A 21771-nucleotide genomic window follows, 5' to 3' on the forward strand; every position below is an offset into this window, starting at 1 on the left:
AAAGAAACGTTACCTTTTTTTTTTTTTTACTTTCACATTTTCTGTCCAAATCCTTTTGAATTATTATTATTATTATTATTGTTAGTAATATTGTTTATAGTGCTGGCAACTCGATTAATCGCATCTTAAGTTTTTGTCTATATAATATATCCATATCCACACACACACACACACACACAGCCCAATTCTTTTTTATGTTTTTATTGTTTTAAAAAATATTTTTTATTATTATTAATACAATACAATATTTTTGACTGTATTAACATAATATTATGATGCAATATTAAGATTTTGTGTGAAATACGGCCGAGCAATCATAAAACTGAACATCCTCAATGACTACGCTCGTTTACATGCGCGATCATAATGCGATCATAACGGGATTTTGGCAATATTGCGATTAAACGTGTAAACGCAATACTTTGATTAAACTAACGAGATTAAGCTCATAATCGTAGTATCGCATCATGCTGTGTGGCGTACGTCGATTTTAATCGCAATAAACCGGCATGTTAACACATTAATCGCATCATCGCTCTTACCAAAAGTGTGCATGTTTTCAGACATCTAGATGAAGTTAATCATTTGTGCAATGCATTATGGGTTATTATGTGAAGAATGGCGGTACAAATAAATAACCACACCTCTGAGCATATACCGGAATAATAAAATTGAATGTAAACGGGAGTGAAGAGGTTTGCTCGTGTCTTGTGAACATCTTACTGCGATAAAGCCCTTATTCTGATTATTGTAAAAAATAAAACGCATTATTGGAGCTAGAGCTGCACGATTAAAAGTTAATCTCGATTCAAACACACACGTGATCTTATTCCTAAATTACAACGATTCGACTCAAGTCATTTAATCATTCACTCAAACCGATTAAAAAAAATATTTTTTTTTTAATTAAAATTTATTAATTTTGTTTGCAAACCGCAGCTATTAGCATTTTGTCAGAACCTCTAGTAAATTACATGTTATTTTGTTTAGTTGTCTGTTCAGAATCGTTTTTTTAAACCAAAAAATATTGATTCTTTTCACGAAAAATCGTGCAGCTTTTAATTGGTGCCAATAACTAATTTGTATTTAAATAGCTCATATCTCGGCTTGTTTTCCCCCTAATATTCCTGCTGTCGTGTTGGTTATTGGTGTATCTGTCATATCAAACCACCAGTGCCTGATACATCTGAGGAATAGGTGTTGTGTAGAAACATTTAAAAGCATTGATGGTGTCTGTTAAATGACAAACAACAACAACAGTGTTTACTGAGTACACTGTATTAAAATAGTGAAATATGGCTAGTTTGGGTTTTTGAAATTAACACCTCAGTCTTTGTGTAAGTGAATCTCGTGAAGACACACACACACACACACACACACACACACACACACACACACACACACACACACACACACACACACACACACACACACACAATAACTCATTGACTTTATTACAATGCAACAAATACTATCATGATGCATACATGCAATCATACTGTACAATTTTATAATTTATTATTTATATTTTGTACACTGCAAAAATACATAATAGACTTTATTTTGTTTTCTTTATTATATTTTTTTCTTTTGATGATGCGGTTAATAATGAGCTGAACCGGTTCTCGACCGGTTTTGTGACAGTCACTCTAAAACAGGACTTGTTTTTTTTGCTTTTCTTTTTTTTTTAAGGAAGTATTTTTTTAAAGAACCCTCCACGCATCAGTGACTGTATGAAGACCGGCGGTGTGTGTTTTTCATGCAGTTTTTAACACATACCCTTATTATGACATTATAATCACAGGCAATGTTCATCTATGCACTAAGATTATCCTTTACTTTCCCTCATGTCGCACCAAACCCGTATTTCTTTTTCATGCACCATCATTTATGGATGTGTTTTACACCTGGTCATCACATGCTTTCATTTTATTGAAATAAAGCATGACTATTCAGCCTTTTTTTTTTTTTTTTTTTTTTTTGTTGTTGCACAGTTTAGCATGACATGAGGGTGAATAATGATGTTTTATTTTGCTGAACGCAAGATTTTTTGTTTTTCTCTGTTCAGATGAGGAAGACACTGAAGGGTCACGGAACGGGAAGTTCCACACTATGAGTCTGTTTATATTTCTATTAATTATCTACCATTAAAAATATGTGCAGCAGTGATAAGACGCTGAAGAAAAGCCAGCAATCCAGTTTTACGGTGTTTATTTTTAGGGTTTGCTCTCACGCTTCACAACACGAATGACAGCCGTCTCATTTATACTGTTGAAACCAATATAACCTTTTTCCATTATACTGGAGGTTCTTCTTAGGGAAATAACCTTATAATCATACTTTTTGGTCTTTTTAGTGGGTTAAACTTGTTTTATTTGGATGTGCAATAATAATCTGCCTTCTATTATGCTTTTAAGCATAGATTTGATTCCTGGATCAGATTTTATGTGTTGATTTTGTCATTCGTACGTCAGAATATTCAGAGTTTTTCAGACTCTTTGAGCATAAATATGCTTATGTTTACCAAAATATTGAGGTGAAATCTCACTGTTATCAGCACGTCCATTTGCATGTTACAGAATTATTTTTAAACACTAACCAGGAATGAAACTAAACCTTCAACAGGGCCTGCAAGCTCTCATTAGCTAACAAGACTTTACCAAACATTAACTAACAATGAGCAATACATTTGTTACGGTATTTATTCCTCTTTCTTAATAATGTTTATTAATACAAATACAACTGTTTATTGTGAATTCATGTCAAATTAGGTCCATTAAATTATAACAGATACAACTTTTTGATTTGAATAATGTATTGGTAATTGCTGAAACTATAAGATTAATAAATGCTTTAAAAGATTTTGTCATTGTTAGTTCATGTTAATGATGTTAATGCAAATTTACAGTAAAGTGTTCCCGTTCGAAGCAACACAAATCATCCCTCCTGGTGATAATTAAAGCATTAATTGATATATTAGTAAGGCATTAGCAGGTGAACCTCATGAAAACAGGTCCCATTTCATTGCACAATAAAATTGATTATTTATGAAGAAAATGTAGCTTATTTTAGGATCATCAAGATTGTTTTGCATTATGACATTTACCATAATGTTTTTGTTTTTTTTGCTACGAAATAAAAAAGGTCATTTTTATCTTACAATTCTGGGCAATAAAGTATGAAAAACTGAAAAAAGTCTGAATTTCGAGATATAAAAACATTATTTTTTATGAATCTTCCATGATCCTCATAATGTATTAGCACATTTGAATTAAATCAACAAATAATAAATGTGAAATATATTATTTATTAAAAAAATAATAATTTGAACTAAAACATCAGTATATGAAGTATGAACAGTTAATACTAAAATCTGCATTACAGCATTTTTCTCATTAATGGGAGAAATTGCTTAATTGTCATGAAACACTTAATGCTCCTAAATTTCCTTTAGGGAAAATATAATGTCTTTTTTTATTATTTTGGGGTGAAATATGACCTGAACATGTTCTGTGAGATTCACCAGACTGCCGTGAGGTTTTGTTTTCTGTCCTCTGGAATATGAATTTCTTGTAAAGCCGAATGTTTTGGGGATTTAATGAATCATGTCTGTAAGTCTGATCACTCACATAAATGTGTGTCGATTCCTGCCTTTTAATGTGAAGGAATGTGAAGGACTATTAGTCTTATTAACTTTGTTTATATATACATTAGATTAAATTAATTTGATCACATGACCAAACTGTCTCAGATTTGTGTTACATCCTCGCTTTCCTCATTTTTGTTCTGCTCTGGTTCATTAATGATGATGATGATCTGTGTGTTAAAGTCATCAGTTCAGCACTACTAAATACATGTTTTTTTACACGTCGTTTCTTGAGTTTGTCCAAATGAAATCTCTGATAATATATTGAGCTGATATACAAACAAATGCATCCGTTACAGTGATTTTACCACAAATGATATCAAATGAAAAGTAAAAGTTCAATATCACTGCTTGACTAGATTCAAATCTAAGAGAAACTGTGATTAACTGGAAAGGTATTCAAAAATGATTTTATCAGAAGTGTCTCTGCTTTTTTTTTAAACATAATTTATCAGATGAATGAGTTCACTCGAAACCACAGCGAGTGTCGATGACGTTTATGCATGTCTGGTCTCGTACACCACAGGAAAAAGTGGCGTAGAAATGATTTTTCGCTAATAAATTCAACAAACACATTGAATTAAATGCAAAACTGGGAAGTAGAAAGACTGAAATAGTATTTTCTTGTCGAAAATACCTCAAAAATCTTTGAGAACAGCTTTTTAATGTTTAATTTTGGTAACACTTTACCTAAAACCTTTATATTTAATGCATTAAAGTGCCCCTGTTATGCTATTTTAAAGGTTCCTAATTTTATTTTGGTGTCTCCTAAACAGGTTTAAAAAAGAAAAAAGAAAAAAAGTTAGTTTTTCCCCATAATATAGGGTGAATTTGAGGTAATTGTGGCACTTTTTCCCATTGAGATGACTTGAAAAAAGTGTTCCAATCAATAATTCACCCTACAGGTGAAACTCGAAAAATGAGAATATGGTGCAAAAGTTCATTTATTTCAGTAATTCAACTTAAAAGGTGAAACTAATATATTATATAGACTCATTACATGCAAAGTGAGATATTTCAAGCCTTTATTTGTTATAATTTTGATGATTATGGCTTACAGCTTATGAAAACCTTTTCACAATATTCTAATTTTGAATTTGGGGTTTTCATAAGCTGTAAACCATAATCATAAAAAATTATATTAAATAAAAGCTTAAAATATGCTCTGCTCTGATTCGTCAGATGGCCCAGTCTTTTCGGTTGTGATTGGTCGACCACTTACTGAGCGTGTCGGAAACGAAACGCCCATTACCATAACTGAATGTCAGCTCTACTGTAATGTACTACACACTGTAAAGACAATAACGATCACGTTATTTTTTTTACCATATTAATTCGACCGCGAATCCGACGATGAAACATTTGGAAGAACTATTTATTCAACCAAGGACGACTTGAGCAGGACGTTTCTCAGTGGTAAGTTTTTACTCAGTTTGTCAATATTGCAACTATCAGTATTTACAAGCTTATTTCCATAAACAAACCGGTGTGTATATTCCTAATTAATTGCAGTGCACGTGCGAGAACTATCAATAAAAGCGCATGCTAACCATGAATGACTGATGTAGCATTAAAGTTTCTAAAACAAATACTTGGATTAGTATGCTAGCTGCAACCATTTACATCCAGTCTTTGTGCTAAGCTAGGCTAGCGGTGGGTGCGTCAAACAGACTTATAGCACGCACGGAGATGAAAAAGGTATGTGTGGACTTATCTAACTCTGGGGGATAAGGTGAATAGGCTAAAGTCCCAAAAAGTCGGAGTGTTCCTTTAAATGTTTTGAGTTCTGCCAACTTATTCGGGTTTACAGTGTTCCTCTCTTGAATCCCTTTAGCTAAATCAGCACATAGGCCTACTTCATATATGAACATATGAGGAGTGACTTCAAGTAAATTATACAAAGAAAACTTCAAGTAAAAAATACAAGGACAATTTTGTGTAAATTAAATAATACAGCACTGTACATAAAACTGAAATAAGCTGATAATAATAATAATACAAATTGAAAGGATATTGAATGGGCTCTTACAAGTATAACTGCTAAAATATTGTTTTGCAGTAGCTAAAGTGGTTTAGCATGTTGATATGTGGTTGCTAGGGTGTTTAGGTGGTTGCTAGGTGGTTTCCCACTGATATTCTGGTCTGTGGGATTTTTATTCACATTTTGCCAAGGGCTTGATCAACTTTGATTTCATTCTTAGTGCACAAAATAACCACAAGACGCATGCAGATGTGTTTGGTGACAGTAGATAAATCACCCGCCAACTTCTTCCTCCAGAGGTGTGTGTGTGTGTGTGTGTGTGTGTGTGTGTGTGTGTGTGTGTGTGTGTGTGTGTGTGTGTTGATAAAGAGCCACAACTGTTCTCAGATACTGTAAATATCAGCCCCTCTTTCACGCCACGCGTCTCGACCTTCATGCCAACGCAGAAAGTTGACAGAGACTCACATGCGCATACGACCTGACCTCGATTTCACACACGTCATGGAAAACACACAGGAAGCGGTGTGTGTGTGTGTGTGTGTGTGTGTGTGTGTGTGTGTGTGATAGTGTTGTACAGTGATTTGGAGAACGTGGGCAGATCTCTGTAATCAAGATCAAGCTTTCAGAGCGTCTGATGCTGTCAGTGTGTGTGTGTGTGTGTGTGTGTGTGTGTGCTGTTTCCTACAACACAACTGTCTACACTAGATATATCTATCTATCTATCTATCTATCTATATATCTATCTATCTATCTATCTATCTATCGTTCTATCGTTCTATCGTTCTATCTATCATCGTTCTATCCATCCTGTAAGTCTGTCCATCTGTCCTTCCATCCATCCATCCATCCATCCATCCATCCATCCATCCTCCTGTAAATCTATCCATCCATCCATCCATCCTCCTGTAAATCTATCCATCCATCCATCCTCCTGTAAATCTATCCATCCATCCTCCTGTAAATATATCCATCCATCCATCCATCCTCCTGTAAATCTATCCATCCATCCATCCTCCTGTAAATCTATCCATCCATCCTCCTGTAAATATATCCATCCATCCATCCATCCATCCTCCTGTAAATCTATCCATCCATCCATCCATCCTCCTGTAAATCTATCCATCCATCCATCCTCCTGTAAATCTATCCATCCATCCTCCTGTAAATCTATCCATCCATCCATCCATCCTCCTGTAAATCTATCCATCCATCCATCCATCCATCCTCCTGTAAATCTATCCATCCATCCATCCATCCATCCATCCATCCATCCATCCTCCTGTAAATCTATCCATCCATCCATCCATCCATCCATCCATCCATCCTCCTGTAAATCTATCCATCCATCCTCCTGTAAATCTATCCATCCATCCATCCATCCATCCATCCTCCTGTAAATCTATCCATCCATCCATCCATCCATCCTCCTGTAAATCTATCCATCCATCCATCCATCCTCCTGTAAATCTATCCATCCATCCATCCTCCTGTAAATCTATCTATCCATCCATCCTCCTGTAAATCTATCTATCCATCCATCCATCCTCCTGTAAATCCATCCATCCATCCATCCATCCTCCTGTAAATCTATCCATCCATCCATCCTCCTGTAAATCTATCTATCCATCCATCCTCCTGTAAATCTATCTATCCATCCATCCATCCATCCATCCTCCTGTAAATCTATCCATCCATCCATCCTCCTGTAAATCTATCTATCCATCCATCCTCCTGTAAATCTATCTATCCATCCATCCATCCTCCTGTAAATCCATCCATCCATCCATCCATCCTCCTGTAAATCTATCCATCCATCCATCCTCCTGTAAATCCATCCATCCATCCATCCTCCTGTAAATCTATCTATCCATCCATCCATCCATCCATCCTCCTGTAAATCCATCCATCCATCCTCCTGTAAATCTATCCATCCATCCATCCATCCATCCATCCATCCTCCTGTAAATCTATCCATCCATCCATCCTCCTGTAAATCTATCCATCCATCCATCCATCCATCCTCCTGTAAATCTATCCATCCATCCATCCATCCATCCTCCTGTAAATCTATCCATCCATCCATCCATCCTCCTGTAAATCTATCCATCCATCCATCCTCCTGTAAATCTATCCATCCATCCATCCATCCATCCATCCATCCATCCATCCTCCTGTAAATCTATCTATCCATCCATCCATCCATCCTCCTGTAAATCCATCCATCCATCCATCCTCCTGTAAATCTATCCATCCATCCATCCATCCATCCTCCTGTAAATCTATCCATCCATCCATCCATCCATCCTCCTGTAAATCCATCCATCCATCCTCCTGTAAATCTATCCATCCATCCATCCTCCTGTAAATCTATCCATCCATCCATCCATCCATCCATCCTCCTGTAAATCTATCCATCCATCCATCCATCCATCCATCCTCCTGTAAATCTATCCATCCATCCATCCTCCTGTAAATCTATCCATCCATCCATCCATCCATCCTCCTGTAAATCTATCCATCCATCCATCCATCCATCCTCCTGTAAATCTATCCATGCATCCATCCATCCATCCATCCTCCTGTAAATCTATCCATCCATCCATCCTCCTGTAAATCTATCCATCCATCCATCCATCCATCCATCCATCCTCCTGTAAATCTATCCATCCATCCATCCTCCTGTAAATCTATCCATCCATCCATCCATCCATCCTCCTGTAAATCTATCTATCCATCCATCCATCCATCCATCCTCCTGTAAATCTATCTATCCATCCATCCATCCATCCTCCTGTAAATCTATCTATCCATCCATCCATCCATCCATCCTCCTGTAAATCTATCCATCCATCCATCCATCCATCCTCCTGTAAATCTATCCATCCATCCATCCATCCATCCTCCTGTAAATCTATCCATGCATCCATCCATCCATCCTCCTGTAAATCTATCCATCCATCCATCCATCCTCCTGTAAATCTATCCATCCATCCATCCATCCATCCTCCTGTAAATCTATCCATCCATCCATCCATCCATCCATCCATCCTCCTGTAAATCTATCCATCCATCCATCCATCCATCCATCCTCCTGTAAATCTATCCATGCATCCATCCTCCTGTAAATCTATCCATCCATCCATCCATCCATCCTCCTGTAAATCTATCCATCCTCCTGTAAATCTATCCATCCATCCATCCATCCATCCATCCTCCTGTAAATCTATCCATCCATCCATCCATCCATCCTTCCGTCCATCCATCCGTCCATCCTCAAATAAACAAAAGAACTACAGTTTACACTGTGACTCACTATGAACAAACAACCCAAAAGATCTCCAAAGGCACTTTGCAGGACAAATGCTACGCTAACACCACAAGTTACCTTGTAAAAACATGAATATAATCAGTCACAGTAGTAGCGTGTGATTCTTCAAAGTGAGCGTCTGACTGCCAGACTCGGGCCGTTCCTGCAGACGCTGCAGTTGCATTGAGTTTCCAGGTCGATCAGTATCTCTGCGGTCACTCCACACACTCCGCCTCTCTGACTCGAGATATGACTCGCGTAGTAAGACACCCACGCGGACAGAAGCCTTTATCAGAGTCACCTGTGCTGAAATGAATAACCCCTCCTCAGAGAGGCCTTTTTACTACAACTCATGTGACTTAGAAGAAATCGAGACGCAATGACTGAGTGTTTGTGGATGTTCAGTGCAGAACTGAAAAGGTTAAACGTTTCCTTAATGCCTTGTGACCGAGAAGAGACACAGATGGTCTTGAAGACACTCATCTCTGACTGTTTTTTTCATCATTAATAAAAAGCAGGTCAGACCAATTCCAATAAATACACTTTAAAAACCACTGATAACCTTTTCTACTTTACTGGCAGTATTAACCGTAAGGTCCACTTCTCTTTTTTATGCACACATGGGTGATTCTCATTTCTCACAGAAACTTAAGAAATATCGCTGGGTCAAATTTAACCCACAAATCAAAAGCAAAAAAGGAATATATATTTTTTAGTAACATTATTATTATTGGATTTGCATTGACATTTATATTCATGAAGTTATATATTCAAATGTTTGTTAAATTGTAAAGTACATTTTCAAAGTATAACTGTAAGTATACATCATAATAGTATTATTTGGTTTTATTAGTATCCAAATTTTAATACATATGGGACAAAAACAATTGTGTAGCCTATTAGACTACAGTCATGAGAATATAGCAAATGTGTTTAATTTATGAAAATAATACCATAATGAAAATAAATCATATTTATGCCTAAAAAACCCACTTCCTTTTCTTTATGCAAGGTATTTCCTATTGTTTGACTTTGTGGTTGAATACTGAACACAAAAACAGATTTAACCCCAGCGCTGCTTTCTGGAGAGTCTAAGGTGGTCAAACGGAGACCCCTGGCGGCGAAGAGCAGAACTGCGGTTCTTATTACACATCAACAACATCTATAAACTGCATATAGTTCATTCTAAAACTCTCATATATTCATCATCGAAACCTGTATGATTTTTAAATTTTATTTAGCTGAATATCAAAAACAGCCAAGCGCTCCGTATAATGCAAATATGTTCATCCCGTCCCGAGACTTGCCTTGGTTAATAATCTTTATTGACCAATCTTTATAATACCAACATTGTTCCGGTGCGTGTTGGTTTGAAGTTAACATATATATATATTTACGTGGCACAGATTAAAACAGCGTTCATGTCGCGAGGCTCTTAATAAAAAAAAAAGTGAAAGTTTTTCAGTGAAGAAAATAATGCGCATGGATAACAAGATGTACATTTCCTAATTAAAAGCTATTGTACGACTTCTGAAGACTTTGAAATACATCATAGGACTAATTTTATAGTGTCTTTTATTTAAAAAAAAAAAAAAGTGTCGACAGCGCCAGTCCCTATTCACTCCCATTGTGTGGACAAACTGTGAATTACATGAAGGACACAAATACATGAAGGTGAGTACACGTTACTTTTTTTAAGTAACTTGTAAGTAACGCATTACTAAACATTACTTACAAAATATCTGAGTACTTTTTTATATAAACTTTGTTTTCCCATGTATTGACTTACAGCTCTCCTGCCCCCATGTTGAGAGAGTAAGGTGCAGACCATACTAATAAGCAAAAATTACTATTAAACCACATTTATTTTTTGTATTTTTTTGTATTGCTGAAGTGAGAGTGTAGAACTTTATTCTCCTGGCAACATATTCTTCTGTAATCCAGAATGGCAGCATATATGAAATATTTGTTTAAGCAAATATGAGAAGTAAAAAATAATTAAGTTAACCAGTGCTGGGTTATAAAAATTATATTTGCTTACTGATTACAAATAACATGATAAAAATCGTAGTTAGTAACGTAGTCCATATCACTACACATTCAAGGTCAAAATAATCGGAGACTTTTGACCAACTTGTAGGATAGTATACTCATGTGCCAATATTGATAAAAAAATACAGAGAAAGAAAATATACTCCATTCTTTATGAATAATATGGAGTGCATTAAATATAAATTTATGGGTTTCCCAAACTGGGGTTCATAATGGAACTGCAGGGGGTTCTTGAGTTTAATGAAAAGCTATTAATTAAATTATAAAATGTGATTACGTAATCAGTTACTAAAACTATAAGGCTGGCTATAAGAATAAGAATATACTGGTCATTCTTAGTTAATTTTTACTAATGTATTATTCCTGTAAAGCCTGACATGAAATGAGTCAGAAATATAAAAAAAAAAATTAAATGGAATTTTTTGCATGGTATCAAATATTTGACATGCATTTATGGCTCATACTGTATGCTTAGTTTCAGAGTTGAGGATTAAGCTTAAAAATGTCTGTCATTGTGGTCTCATGATGCACACCAGCAGTTTTCTAAAGCACATTTATAAAAGCCACTTAAATGTCTAAGCCCCATTGGTGAAACCAGGCCATAGCATGATATAGTGAGAATATCAAGCTCATGTTTGAGGAAAAACACAAATGGAGCCAAAAAAAGATGAATAAAAAAAAATCTGATGCTTGTTATTCATCAAAGAGATTTTTATAACCATATATACTTGCATAAGATGCAGATGAACATCAGTCGTCACTCTTCAGCTGCCAATGTCTCGGGAAGATATTGGTGACCTTGGACTACAAAACCAGTCACATGGGTCAATTTTTTAAAAATGTATATGTCAAATGAAAGCTGAATAAATAAGCTTTCAATTGATGTATGATTATGATAGGACAATATTTGGCTGAGATGCAACTATTAGAAAATCTGGAATCTGAGGGAGCAAAAAAAATAAAAATCTCCTTTAAAGTTGTACATTTATGTTAAATATTTTGCTACATTCACTCACAAAACTATATGTTTTATATATTTACGGTAGGAAATTTACTAAATATCTTAATGGAACATGATCTTTACTTAATATCCTCATGATTTTTGGCATAAAAGGAAAAATGTATTCTAATGGTTGGCTATTGCCACAAATATACCCGTGACTGGTTGTGTGGTCGTCACATTTAAATGCTTAGCTCTGTAGTTTTAAAAGCATGCAATAGAGAGATGAACATAAAGCTTTATGGATCAAATTTGATACATTTTAACATGATTTTTATTTCTTAATAGCAATTTCTGAACTTATATTAGAAATTTTAAATGTATCTAAATTCAAAGACTTGTTTAAGGTTTCTAATTTGGTTTAAAGCGTAATCCAAATGAATGGGAAAAAAGCAATAAGACACCAAAATTCAGGTTTCACTTTGTGTTTTAATTTCTGAAAACCAAGACAATACATGCCTGTACTCAGGCAAAAGGTCTTTCCCTTTCCATGCAGAATGAAATCATGCTTGATTCAATCCAGCACAGCCAGCGGACTCAGTATCAGTGAAACACAGTGCTTATTGTGCTCAGACAATACTGCAGCAACCCATGAACATATGTAAAAAAAACAAAAGTACATAACGGCTCAAAACTGAGCAAAAGTGGACAGTATGCTTTAGTTACACATTTTGATACTTTTAAGGAATCATTACAGAGAATCAGATTAACCTTCTACAGGTCAAAGGGAACGATAAGATGTTACGGAATGACTACGGAAAGTTGACGGGGGAATTACAGACGAATGGATTTTAATCGACTTCCTCCATGCGGGAGGCGTCGTCGTCTCCTTCCAGAGGTGGGATTTCTTCAGGAGCGGGAGCAGAGGTCGGCTCTTCCACGGGAACGTCTTCATCTTCATCAATACCTAGACCAGACAAAAAGGTTCGTTACAAAACTTCATTTTAAAGTAATCAAGTGGATCAAAAAACAGTTAATCAAAGATATACATGTTCTTGTTTTAGGACAACTTTGGGTTAATACAGTACCGTATTTTCCGGACTATAAGTCGCACCTTATACCATGGTTCATCCAGACCATGGTATAAATTAAAATGAATTCTGACAGATGAACCAAGAGAAAACATTACCGTCTACAGCCGCGAGAGGGCGCTCTAGTTGGCGGAGTTGTTCAGAAGCGACACCGAGGAAGAACTCAATGTATTCAGTGTTGTGGGATGAGATCAGGAGCTTGGTGAACTTGCTGACCAGTAACTTGTTGGTCTCGCTGGCTAATGTTAGTTTAGCCTATTCAGCCTCCCAGGAATATGTTCTTTATGCTATTGTGTAGCTGAATAACTGTTAATGTGTTACGCTAACACACCGGACACCTATTCAGCTGTTGTTCTGTGTGCTATTGTGTAGTTCAATAACTTAACTTTCCAGATTAAATATCCTTTCTTGGATTTTGTGAAATAAATTTCTAAATAAATGCGACTTATACTCCGGAAAATACAGTAGTCAACATTTGAAGTGGATAAAAAAAAATAATAATCAAAAGTTGTCCTAAGACAAGAACGGGTATTGTTCAAAATTAATGTATAACTTTGATGAAAGGTTTTATCCACTTTAAATGTTGACTAGTATTTACCCAAACACAGCAAGACTAAAACAGAAATGATGAACGTACCTAATCCCAGCTTGATCATTCTGTAGATGCGGTTTGAGTGTGTCTGAGGATCGTCCAATGAGAATCCAGAGGACAGCAGCGCAGTCTCGAACAGGAGGATGACCAGATCCTTCACGGCTTTGTCGTTCTTATCCGCATCAGCCTTCTGCCTCAGGGTCTCCATGATGGGATGATCGGGGTTGATCTCCAGGTGTTTCTTGGCCATCATGTAGCCCATGGTGGAGTTGTCCCTCAGGGCCTGGGCCTTCATGATCCGCTCCATGTTGGCCGTCCAACCGTAAGTGCTGGTCACGATACAGCAGGGGGAAGAAACAAGCCTGTTTGATACGGTGACCTGGAGAAAAGAAAAAAAATTGAATGAGGAAACAGTGTTAAACTACAATAGTTAACATTTGAAGTGGATCAAAAAAAAAAAAAGGTCTAAGACAAGAACGGGTATTGTTCAAAATTCATGTATGATTTTGATCCACTTCAAAATGTTGACTGTACTAAGGTACGTTCTGGTTGAATACTCAGGGTTGCATGGGTCAGTGTTAGTCACTCAACACAAATGCATCTAAAAGGAAGAGTTGTTAGCTTTTTAAAAAAAATCAGCACACAAAAACCAGAATCATGTTGTCACACTTTGAGTCTGCAGGCAAAATTTGGGCACATCAAGCGGCGCAAAAGTCCATTATGTAAACTCACCATCTGTGCAACTCTGACTAGGAATCCTGTTTATAACACAATTTTGAAAGAATTAAAGTGGACGTCGACTAATGTTACACTTCTTGAGCTGAAGAATGGCACCATTGTTTTTAAGAGCTGCTTTATGGCAGAATTTGAATTGGTCTCATTTGATTAATTTTGCATCTGCTACTTTCCAGTTTATTACCGTGAAAGTGTTTTTGAAACAATGCGTTTAGCAAACACACCTTCTCTACTTTCTTGTCCAGAATCTCCTTCATGAGCTTGCAGAGGTTCTCAAACTTGGCCTTGTCTTCCTCCATCTTTTTCTTCTCGTCTTCATCCTCCGGCAGCTCCAGTCCCTCTTTGGTGACGGACACCAGAGACTTGCCGTCGAAGTCCTTCAGCTGCTGGACGCAGTACTCGTCGATGGGCTCGGTCATGTACAGCACCTCGAAACCTCTCTTGCACACGCGCTCCACAAAAGCGGAGTGGGCGACCTGGTCTTTGCTCTCACCTGGAGAGAGAATGACAACATCGTTAACATGAACCGCAAGCTCAACGGACCTTGCATGATTTGGGAGAAAAGATTGCAACTCAAGTTCAAGGGTTATATTAACATAACTACAGTGGTCAACATTTGAAGTGGATCAAAACAATTCAAAGTTATACATTTTGAACAATACCCGTATTCTTGACTTAACTTTTAAAATTAACTTTTTGATCCACTTCAAATGTTGACTATATATATAGACACAGATGAAACTCAAATTAAAGAATATGGTGCAAAAGTTTAATTTCAGTAATTCAACTTAAAAGGTGAAACTAATATATTATATAGACTCATTACATGCAAAGTGAGATATTTCAAGCCTTTGTTATAATTTTGATGATTATGGCTTATATTTAATATTCACAATATTCTAATTGGGGTTTTCATTAGCTGTAAGCCATAATCAACTAAATTATAACAAATAAAGGCTTGAAATATCTCATTTTGCATGTAATGAGTCTATATAATATATTAGTTTACCTTTAAGTTGACTTACTGAAATAAATTTACTTTTGCACCATATTCTAATTTTTCGAGTTGCTTTTTTCAATCGTCGAGTCCTACTTTAAAGGCAGGATTGATGCGGATGAAATCTTACCAGTGATGTAGTAGATGGACTTCTGGTTTTCCTTCATACGGCTGACGTATTCTGTGAGGGCGGTCATCTCGTCGCCGGACTGCGAGCTCTGATAACGCAGCAGTTCTGACAACTTCTTGCGGTTCTGAGAGTCCTCGTGGATGCCCAGCTGGAGGTCACAACACACGTTAATACCGCTTCTCAATCATATCTTCACTGGAAGTAACAGTTTCACAGACAAGACTTAAGACTAGTGATGCTAATTTCGGTTTATTTTCCCGACCGACAACCAGAATACTGAGATAACGTCTCGCTCGAGTGGCTAGTTTAGAGAAGCGCCTTTCATTTGCATTGTACTACTGCAATATTTTAATACCGCGTAGCATATTTTGCAAGTCACCCTCTGTCGAAATGGTCCCACACAGTACTTTTCGCTCGCTTCATTTTGCTTGCTCAGCGAAATGTCTGTAGGCACACGTTCCTACCTACACACATCGACGTGCCCCGTGAATTGAATATAGGCTATATAGTATATTTTTTAAACTATAACAGTTAAACGTTTTTATTTTAATTTTGCTACAAACCGTTTAACTGATAGTATTAATCAGTCAGTTTTACTTTCGGTTAAACGGTCAATATGAGCATCCCTACTAAAGACTAAAATGCATGTTTGAGTTGTTTTAACCGAACACAACTTGCACTTAAAATAGGTAATTGTTTGGTCTCATGATGCACACTGGTCATTTTTTCTAAAGGCATGTTTATAAAAGCTACTTATTGTCCTAATTGAACTAAGGCCTTGTCTGTGAAACGAGGCCAAACACTCTAATACGCAACTTACTTTAAGATTCTTGGAGAAAGCGTCGTAGAACTTCTTGTAGTTTTCCTTGTCCTCGGCCAGCTCAGCAAACAGCTCCAGGCACTTCTTGACGATGTTCTTGCGGATGACCTTGAGAATCTTGCTCTGTTGCAGCATCTCTCTGGAGATGTTGAGGGGCAGATCTTCAGAGTCCACAACACCACGGATAAAGTCTGGAGGGGACAATGATTGGAGAAAGAAAAGCTTTTAGTGACGTTGCACCTTTGATGCGTTCAATTGTAAAGACTTTTTGTAATTGTACAAAAAAGATCAGCAGGAAATAATGTAGAGGACGACTTTTAAAATCAATAAGGATTGGATGAGGAAAAAGCTTTTTGACAACTTTACTCAGACTTTGTCATGTCAGCAGAAACCGAAAAGTGCAAATTCATGCTCAATTTAAAAAGGCATTGTTCACCCAAATATTAAAATTGGGATTTACTCACGCTCATGTAATTCCAAACTCATGAGCCTTTGTTTAATCCTCAAAACCCAAATGAATATATTTTTAAGTGAATTGTGAGAGGTTTCCTTTCATCCATTGAAAGTACAGGAAGCAAACTTGGATCCAAAATATGATATGATTGCTTCATATGATTAATAGATTCAATTTAGGCTTTTATTCACATCTAAATGATCACCATTACATACTAAGCTTCCTTATTCACCATACATGCGTTTGTAAATAAAAGCCTACATTAAATCTATTCTTAAGCGATCGAATCTTCCCAAGACTCTGAGATCAAACCGCTTGATTCATATTCTGATGACTATGGATTTTGGTTACCTAGACGTTCAAATGGACGGACAGCTTTCATTTAGACTCATTTCATTTAAAATATCTTCAGGTTTCAAAAATTAACCCTCGGATTAAAGCTTTAAGGGTTTGAAATGACATTAAGGTGATTTAAATGACAATGTTTATTTGTGGGTGAACGATCTCTATGGACAAAGCTACTTACTCAGATACTCTGGGATGAGCTCCTCACAGCTGTCCATGATGAAGACCCTTCTGACGTACAGCTTGATGTTATTCTTCTTTTTCTTGTTCTCGAAGAGGTCGAAGGGGGCACGGCGAGGGATGAAGAGAAGAGCGCGAAACTCCAGCTGACCCTCCACAGAGAAATGCTGCAGGACAAGTGTAAAAAAATATTTAATCAATTCTCAAACATTTAATTTGAATATTATTCTGTAGAATCCATTACGTTACCTTGACAGCCAGGTGGTCTTCCCAATCATTAGTCAGGCTCTTGTAAAACTCTCCGTACTCCTCGTTGGAGATGTCGTCAGGGTTGCGGGTCCAGATGGGTTTGGTTTTGTTCAGCTCCTCCTGGTCAATGTACTTCTCCTTGATCTTCTTTTTCTTCTTCTTGTCCTTGTCTTTGGAGTCCTCTTCATCGTCTGAGCCGACATCTTCAATCTTGGGTTTGTCTTCGCCTTCGACTTCCTCCTTTTCTTCCTTCTCAGCCTTCTCCTCCTCTGCCTCGTCGTCACTGATTTCCTTGTCGCGTTCCTTTTCCACCTGCATGGAAATGTGATGTTTTATTACCATTAATCTTTGCAACACTCGATGACCAGAAAAGTAGGTCTGCATGAATAATCCCACTTACGAAGAGAGTGATTGGGTATCCGATGAACTGGGAGTGTTTCTTGACCACTTCCTTCACCCTCTTCTCCTCGACGTACTCTGTCTGGTCTTCTTTCAGGTGAAGAATGACTCTGGTTCCACGGCCAATAGGCTCACCTGGAGACCGACAGGTGAGTGAAAATCAATGTCACCCTTAATATGGTATGTGCAGTCAAATCAAATTATTCAGACACCAGATATAATTTGATTTTTTTTTTTTTTTTTTACTAGTGGGTGCAGGACACTATAGTTCAATTATGCAAGTGAAGAATTTTTGGGTATAATGTCAGTTTACTTTATTTTGCTATCCTCAGTGTTTTACCAGTAAAATTTATACAAATTTGGGAACAAATTCAGACACTTTTACCTGACCATGTTCTGCAAGCGTTTCTTTAATTGCTAATGCGATCTTTTAACACCACAAACTGCACAAAATTAAGCATTGCTTCACCTAATTGTGTAGTTAAATTTAACAGCTGACAGATATTCAACAAATCATTTGTGAGACAGTCTAACAGAAGGATGGACAAAACCAGTGAAATATCAATGAGTTCTAGTCATTTTATTACCATTTTCTAAACAATAGCAAATAAACTGTGATAATGTGAGGAAGTTGTCGGAATAATTTTGTTTGGCTATGTCTTTAAAGTCAAGCTGGTAACGTACCGGTGTCAACCTTGACTGTGAAAGAGCCGCCAGCGGACGACTCCCAGGCGTACTGCTCATCATCGTTGTTTTTAGTGATGACTGTGACCTTTTCAGCCACCAGGTAGGCAGAGTAGAAGCCTACACCAAACTGCCCAATCATGGAGATATCAGCACCAGCCTGGAAAGATAAGGGGAAAAAAATATTACAGACTAAATGTAATGTAGATGTATTGATAAACAAGCTTGCATTGGCAGACACATCACCTGTAGAGCCTCCATGAAGGCCTTTGTCCCGGACTTTGCGATGGTACCCAGGTTATTGATGAGATCGGCTTTGGTCATTCCAATACCGGTGTCAATAATGGTAAGAGTGCGATCATGAACATTGGGGATGATGTCGATCTTCAGTTCCTTGCCACTGTCCAGTTTGGTGGGATCTGTCAAACTCTCATATCTGATTTTGTCAAGAGCCTGTTGAGTGGAGAAAACAAAATAGATTGATAGCAGGAACTACAAGGCCACAACACCACAAATTAAACAATAACCAAACATAGAAATTATATCGTTGGGATCACTTGATTGACCTCTGATCATAATATATATGTGTGTGTGTTTGGCTGAAAGGAGAAAATCATATACCTAGCATGGCTAGAGAAATAAATTATGGGATAATTTACATTTTTGGGTTAACTAACCCTTTAAGTAAGCCAAATGTTAGTAAAACAGTCTATAATGGGTCTTACATCAGAGGCGTTGGAGATGAGCTCCCTGAGGAAGATCTCTTTGTTGGAGTAGAAGGTGTTGATAATGAGAGACATCAGCTGGGCGATCTCTGCCTGGAAGGCAAAGGTCTCGGCCTCCTCATCTTGGCGCATTTCTTCAGGCATCTGAGAAATTACAGAGTCGGTACATCTTTATTATACCCATCAATGAGATTTAACTAACTCATAAAATACACATTTTAAAATAAGTGATTTCGGTTCATATGTCGAAGTTGGACAAGTAGGGTTGTTAAAAGAAAATGAAAGTGTGACTCACTCCATCAGTTGTAGTACAGTTAACGTTACGTTACACAAGAAAAACAGGCCCATGAAAGGCCCGGATGCGGAAGAACATGGCGCAGAAGGACAATGCGCGCAACACGTGTTTTACTGCTGCAATCCTTGAAATTTAACCGATTTAGATGGATCTCGCTTTTTATAAATGAACGGACTAAACGCAATTTTCGTAATACTTCTGCAACAGCTTTAAACGCATATAGACTTGCTTTTAAGAAAAGGTTACGATGACTTTTAATAAACCAACGAGCCAGTCGGGTCATCGGTGCTAGCAGCGTGACGGCGGATAAATATAGAAATGAATTACGATCAAATAAATTAGCAAGAAGCTGTAATAGATGATCAGTAACAACACGAGCATCAGTTTTATAGCACTGTAAACCACTGCACCTGCTCGTCAACTTAAAAAACAGCCATATAATAACAAATTAACATTATATTCGATATTAAAACACGTTTTTTTTTTTAAACGACAAATAACTAAGTCTTTGGACGAATGGCGGTGTTTGAATGACGGAGAAAATAGGCTTTTAACCGTCATCCGCATCGTTACAATGCCGGCCAAATAGCGACTGGAATAAGTGATGAGTAACGCGATTAAACATGATTCTGTTGGTTTCAATTAATGCTTGAAATCATATGGAATCGTTTTAGATTGAGATCGAGGGTTTACCTTGGTTAGTTTCGATGATTTTTGATGGTTTAATCGCCACAGAAACAGCTGATCTCCCCTATACTGAGACTCAGGGAAGCAGAGGAGAGAACCTAGCGTGCGCGGCTCTTTTCTTTATACTCCGCCTATGACTGTGCGACTGTATCCCTCCGCGCGGTCTCACTGCGCATGCGCGAGACACTTGCACTCTTTTAACAAAGACAGACTGTACTCTTTTATCTGTGTAAATCGCATTTATTCCCTTCCAAAAATGCAGTGTCTTTACTAGCTACATCAGATATAAATGATTTCTACATTTTTGGAATAATATAGTAATATTTTAAATAAGAAATGATTAGAAAAACTATTTTGTAATTTGAAAACGTTTTTGTAAGGAGATAGTTTGTTAGAGATTCATAGAGAAAGTCTCAAGGCTTTGGAACGAGTCTAATTTTATTAAACAAACATCGCAGGTTTATATTAAAAATATTAGTATATTACATTTCCTTGCACGTTATTATTAATACAATCAAAACATGCGTGCATGACTCTTTGTAATAGTCTACAAGATCGGAGACAGAAATTAATACATGTTAGATAGTTAGACATTGACCACTAAACGGTTATAAAAATCAGTTTGGGGGAGATGGCCGCAAAATGTTTACTTCACTGATAGGAAGGTCTTTATACAATCCTCACGTTCTCAAAATAGTGTTTGTCATAATAAACATGAAATAGTCAAATTGTCAGAAAATTTAGTAAAAGAAATGCACGTAATAAATCATAATCGACTGCACTACGTTTCGCATCGGAAGAACATCAGGCGTTATGACTAGCGGTACTTTGTCTCTTTCCAGCACTTTCCATGAAAATCCCGCCTCCGTTGACGTCACCTGTCAGTCAAATGCAGTGTATGGGCGAATCTGAACTAGAAATGTCCTGGTTATATTTTCACCCCTACATCAAAAGAAAAAATATAACAACACGAAATTAAATCTCAGTGTCCCGAAAAATACGTTTCATTTTCTTAATTCTGAGGTAAATTTGACCTTGAAATGTATTGACCGTGTTGTGAGGAGAGATTAAATTGGTACGTTTTATTTGTGCTGTTTATATTTAATGTGCAGTTAATTCAATACAAATATAAAACCTTAGAACTTAATTAATAATTCGGCTAAGTCGGACATTTCAAAGTCATGGTTTGTTAAATCAATAGAGAATATGGTTAGTTGTAATAGGCAAAAAAAAAAAAAAAAAAAAAAAAAAAGTACAACAATAATAGACCAGCAATTTATAGGGACATAATGTGGGATGACTTGCTAATAACAGCAGGGAATAAAACAAAATGTTTACATTTACCAAATATATATATATATATTGCAATGGTGAATATTAAATATGAACAATTCATCCAAATTATTTCAATTAAAGAATGGTAACTATTATCATGCTATATTGCTGTTGTTCTTTTAATTAA

The 21771-nt window shown here is 36.7% G+C and overlaps 1 protein-coding gene across 1 annotated transcript; it reads right to left on the minus strand.

Annotated features, from left to right (window-relative positions):
- Positions 1 to 12395: 12395 nt before the first annotated feature.
- On the minus strand, positions 12396 to 20524 carry hsp90ab1 (heat shock protein 90, alpha (cytosolic), class B member 1). The gene is made up of 12 exons (XM_079639362.1): positions 20316 to 20524; positions 19328 to 19471; positions 18849 to 19055; positions 18603 to 18762; positions 17920 to 18053; positions 17520 to 17831; positions 17272 to 17437; positions 16292 to 16482; positions 15472 to 15619; positions 14569 to 14837; positions 13655 to 13988; positions 12396 to 12893 (listed from the first exon to the last, which is right to left on the minus strand). The coding sequence occupies exons 2-12, from the start codon at positions 19469 to 19471 to the stop codon at positions 12778 to 12780; spliced, it is 2181 nt and encodes a 726-aa protein (XP_079495488.1). The 5' UTR covers positions 20316 to 20524; the 3' UTR covers positions 12396 to 12777.
- Positions 20525 to 21771: the final 1247 nt, after the last annotated feature.

This window comes from Phoxinus phoxinus (assembly GCF_949152265.1).
Source record: "Phoxinus phoxinus genome assembly, chromosome: 16".
NCBI classification, from domain to species: Eukaryota; Metazoa; Chordata; class Actinopteri; order Cypriniformes; family Leuciscidae; genus Phoxinus; species Phoxinus phoxinus.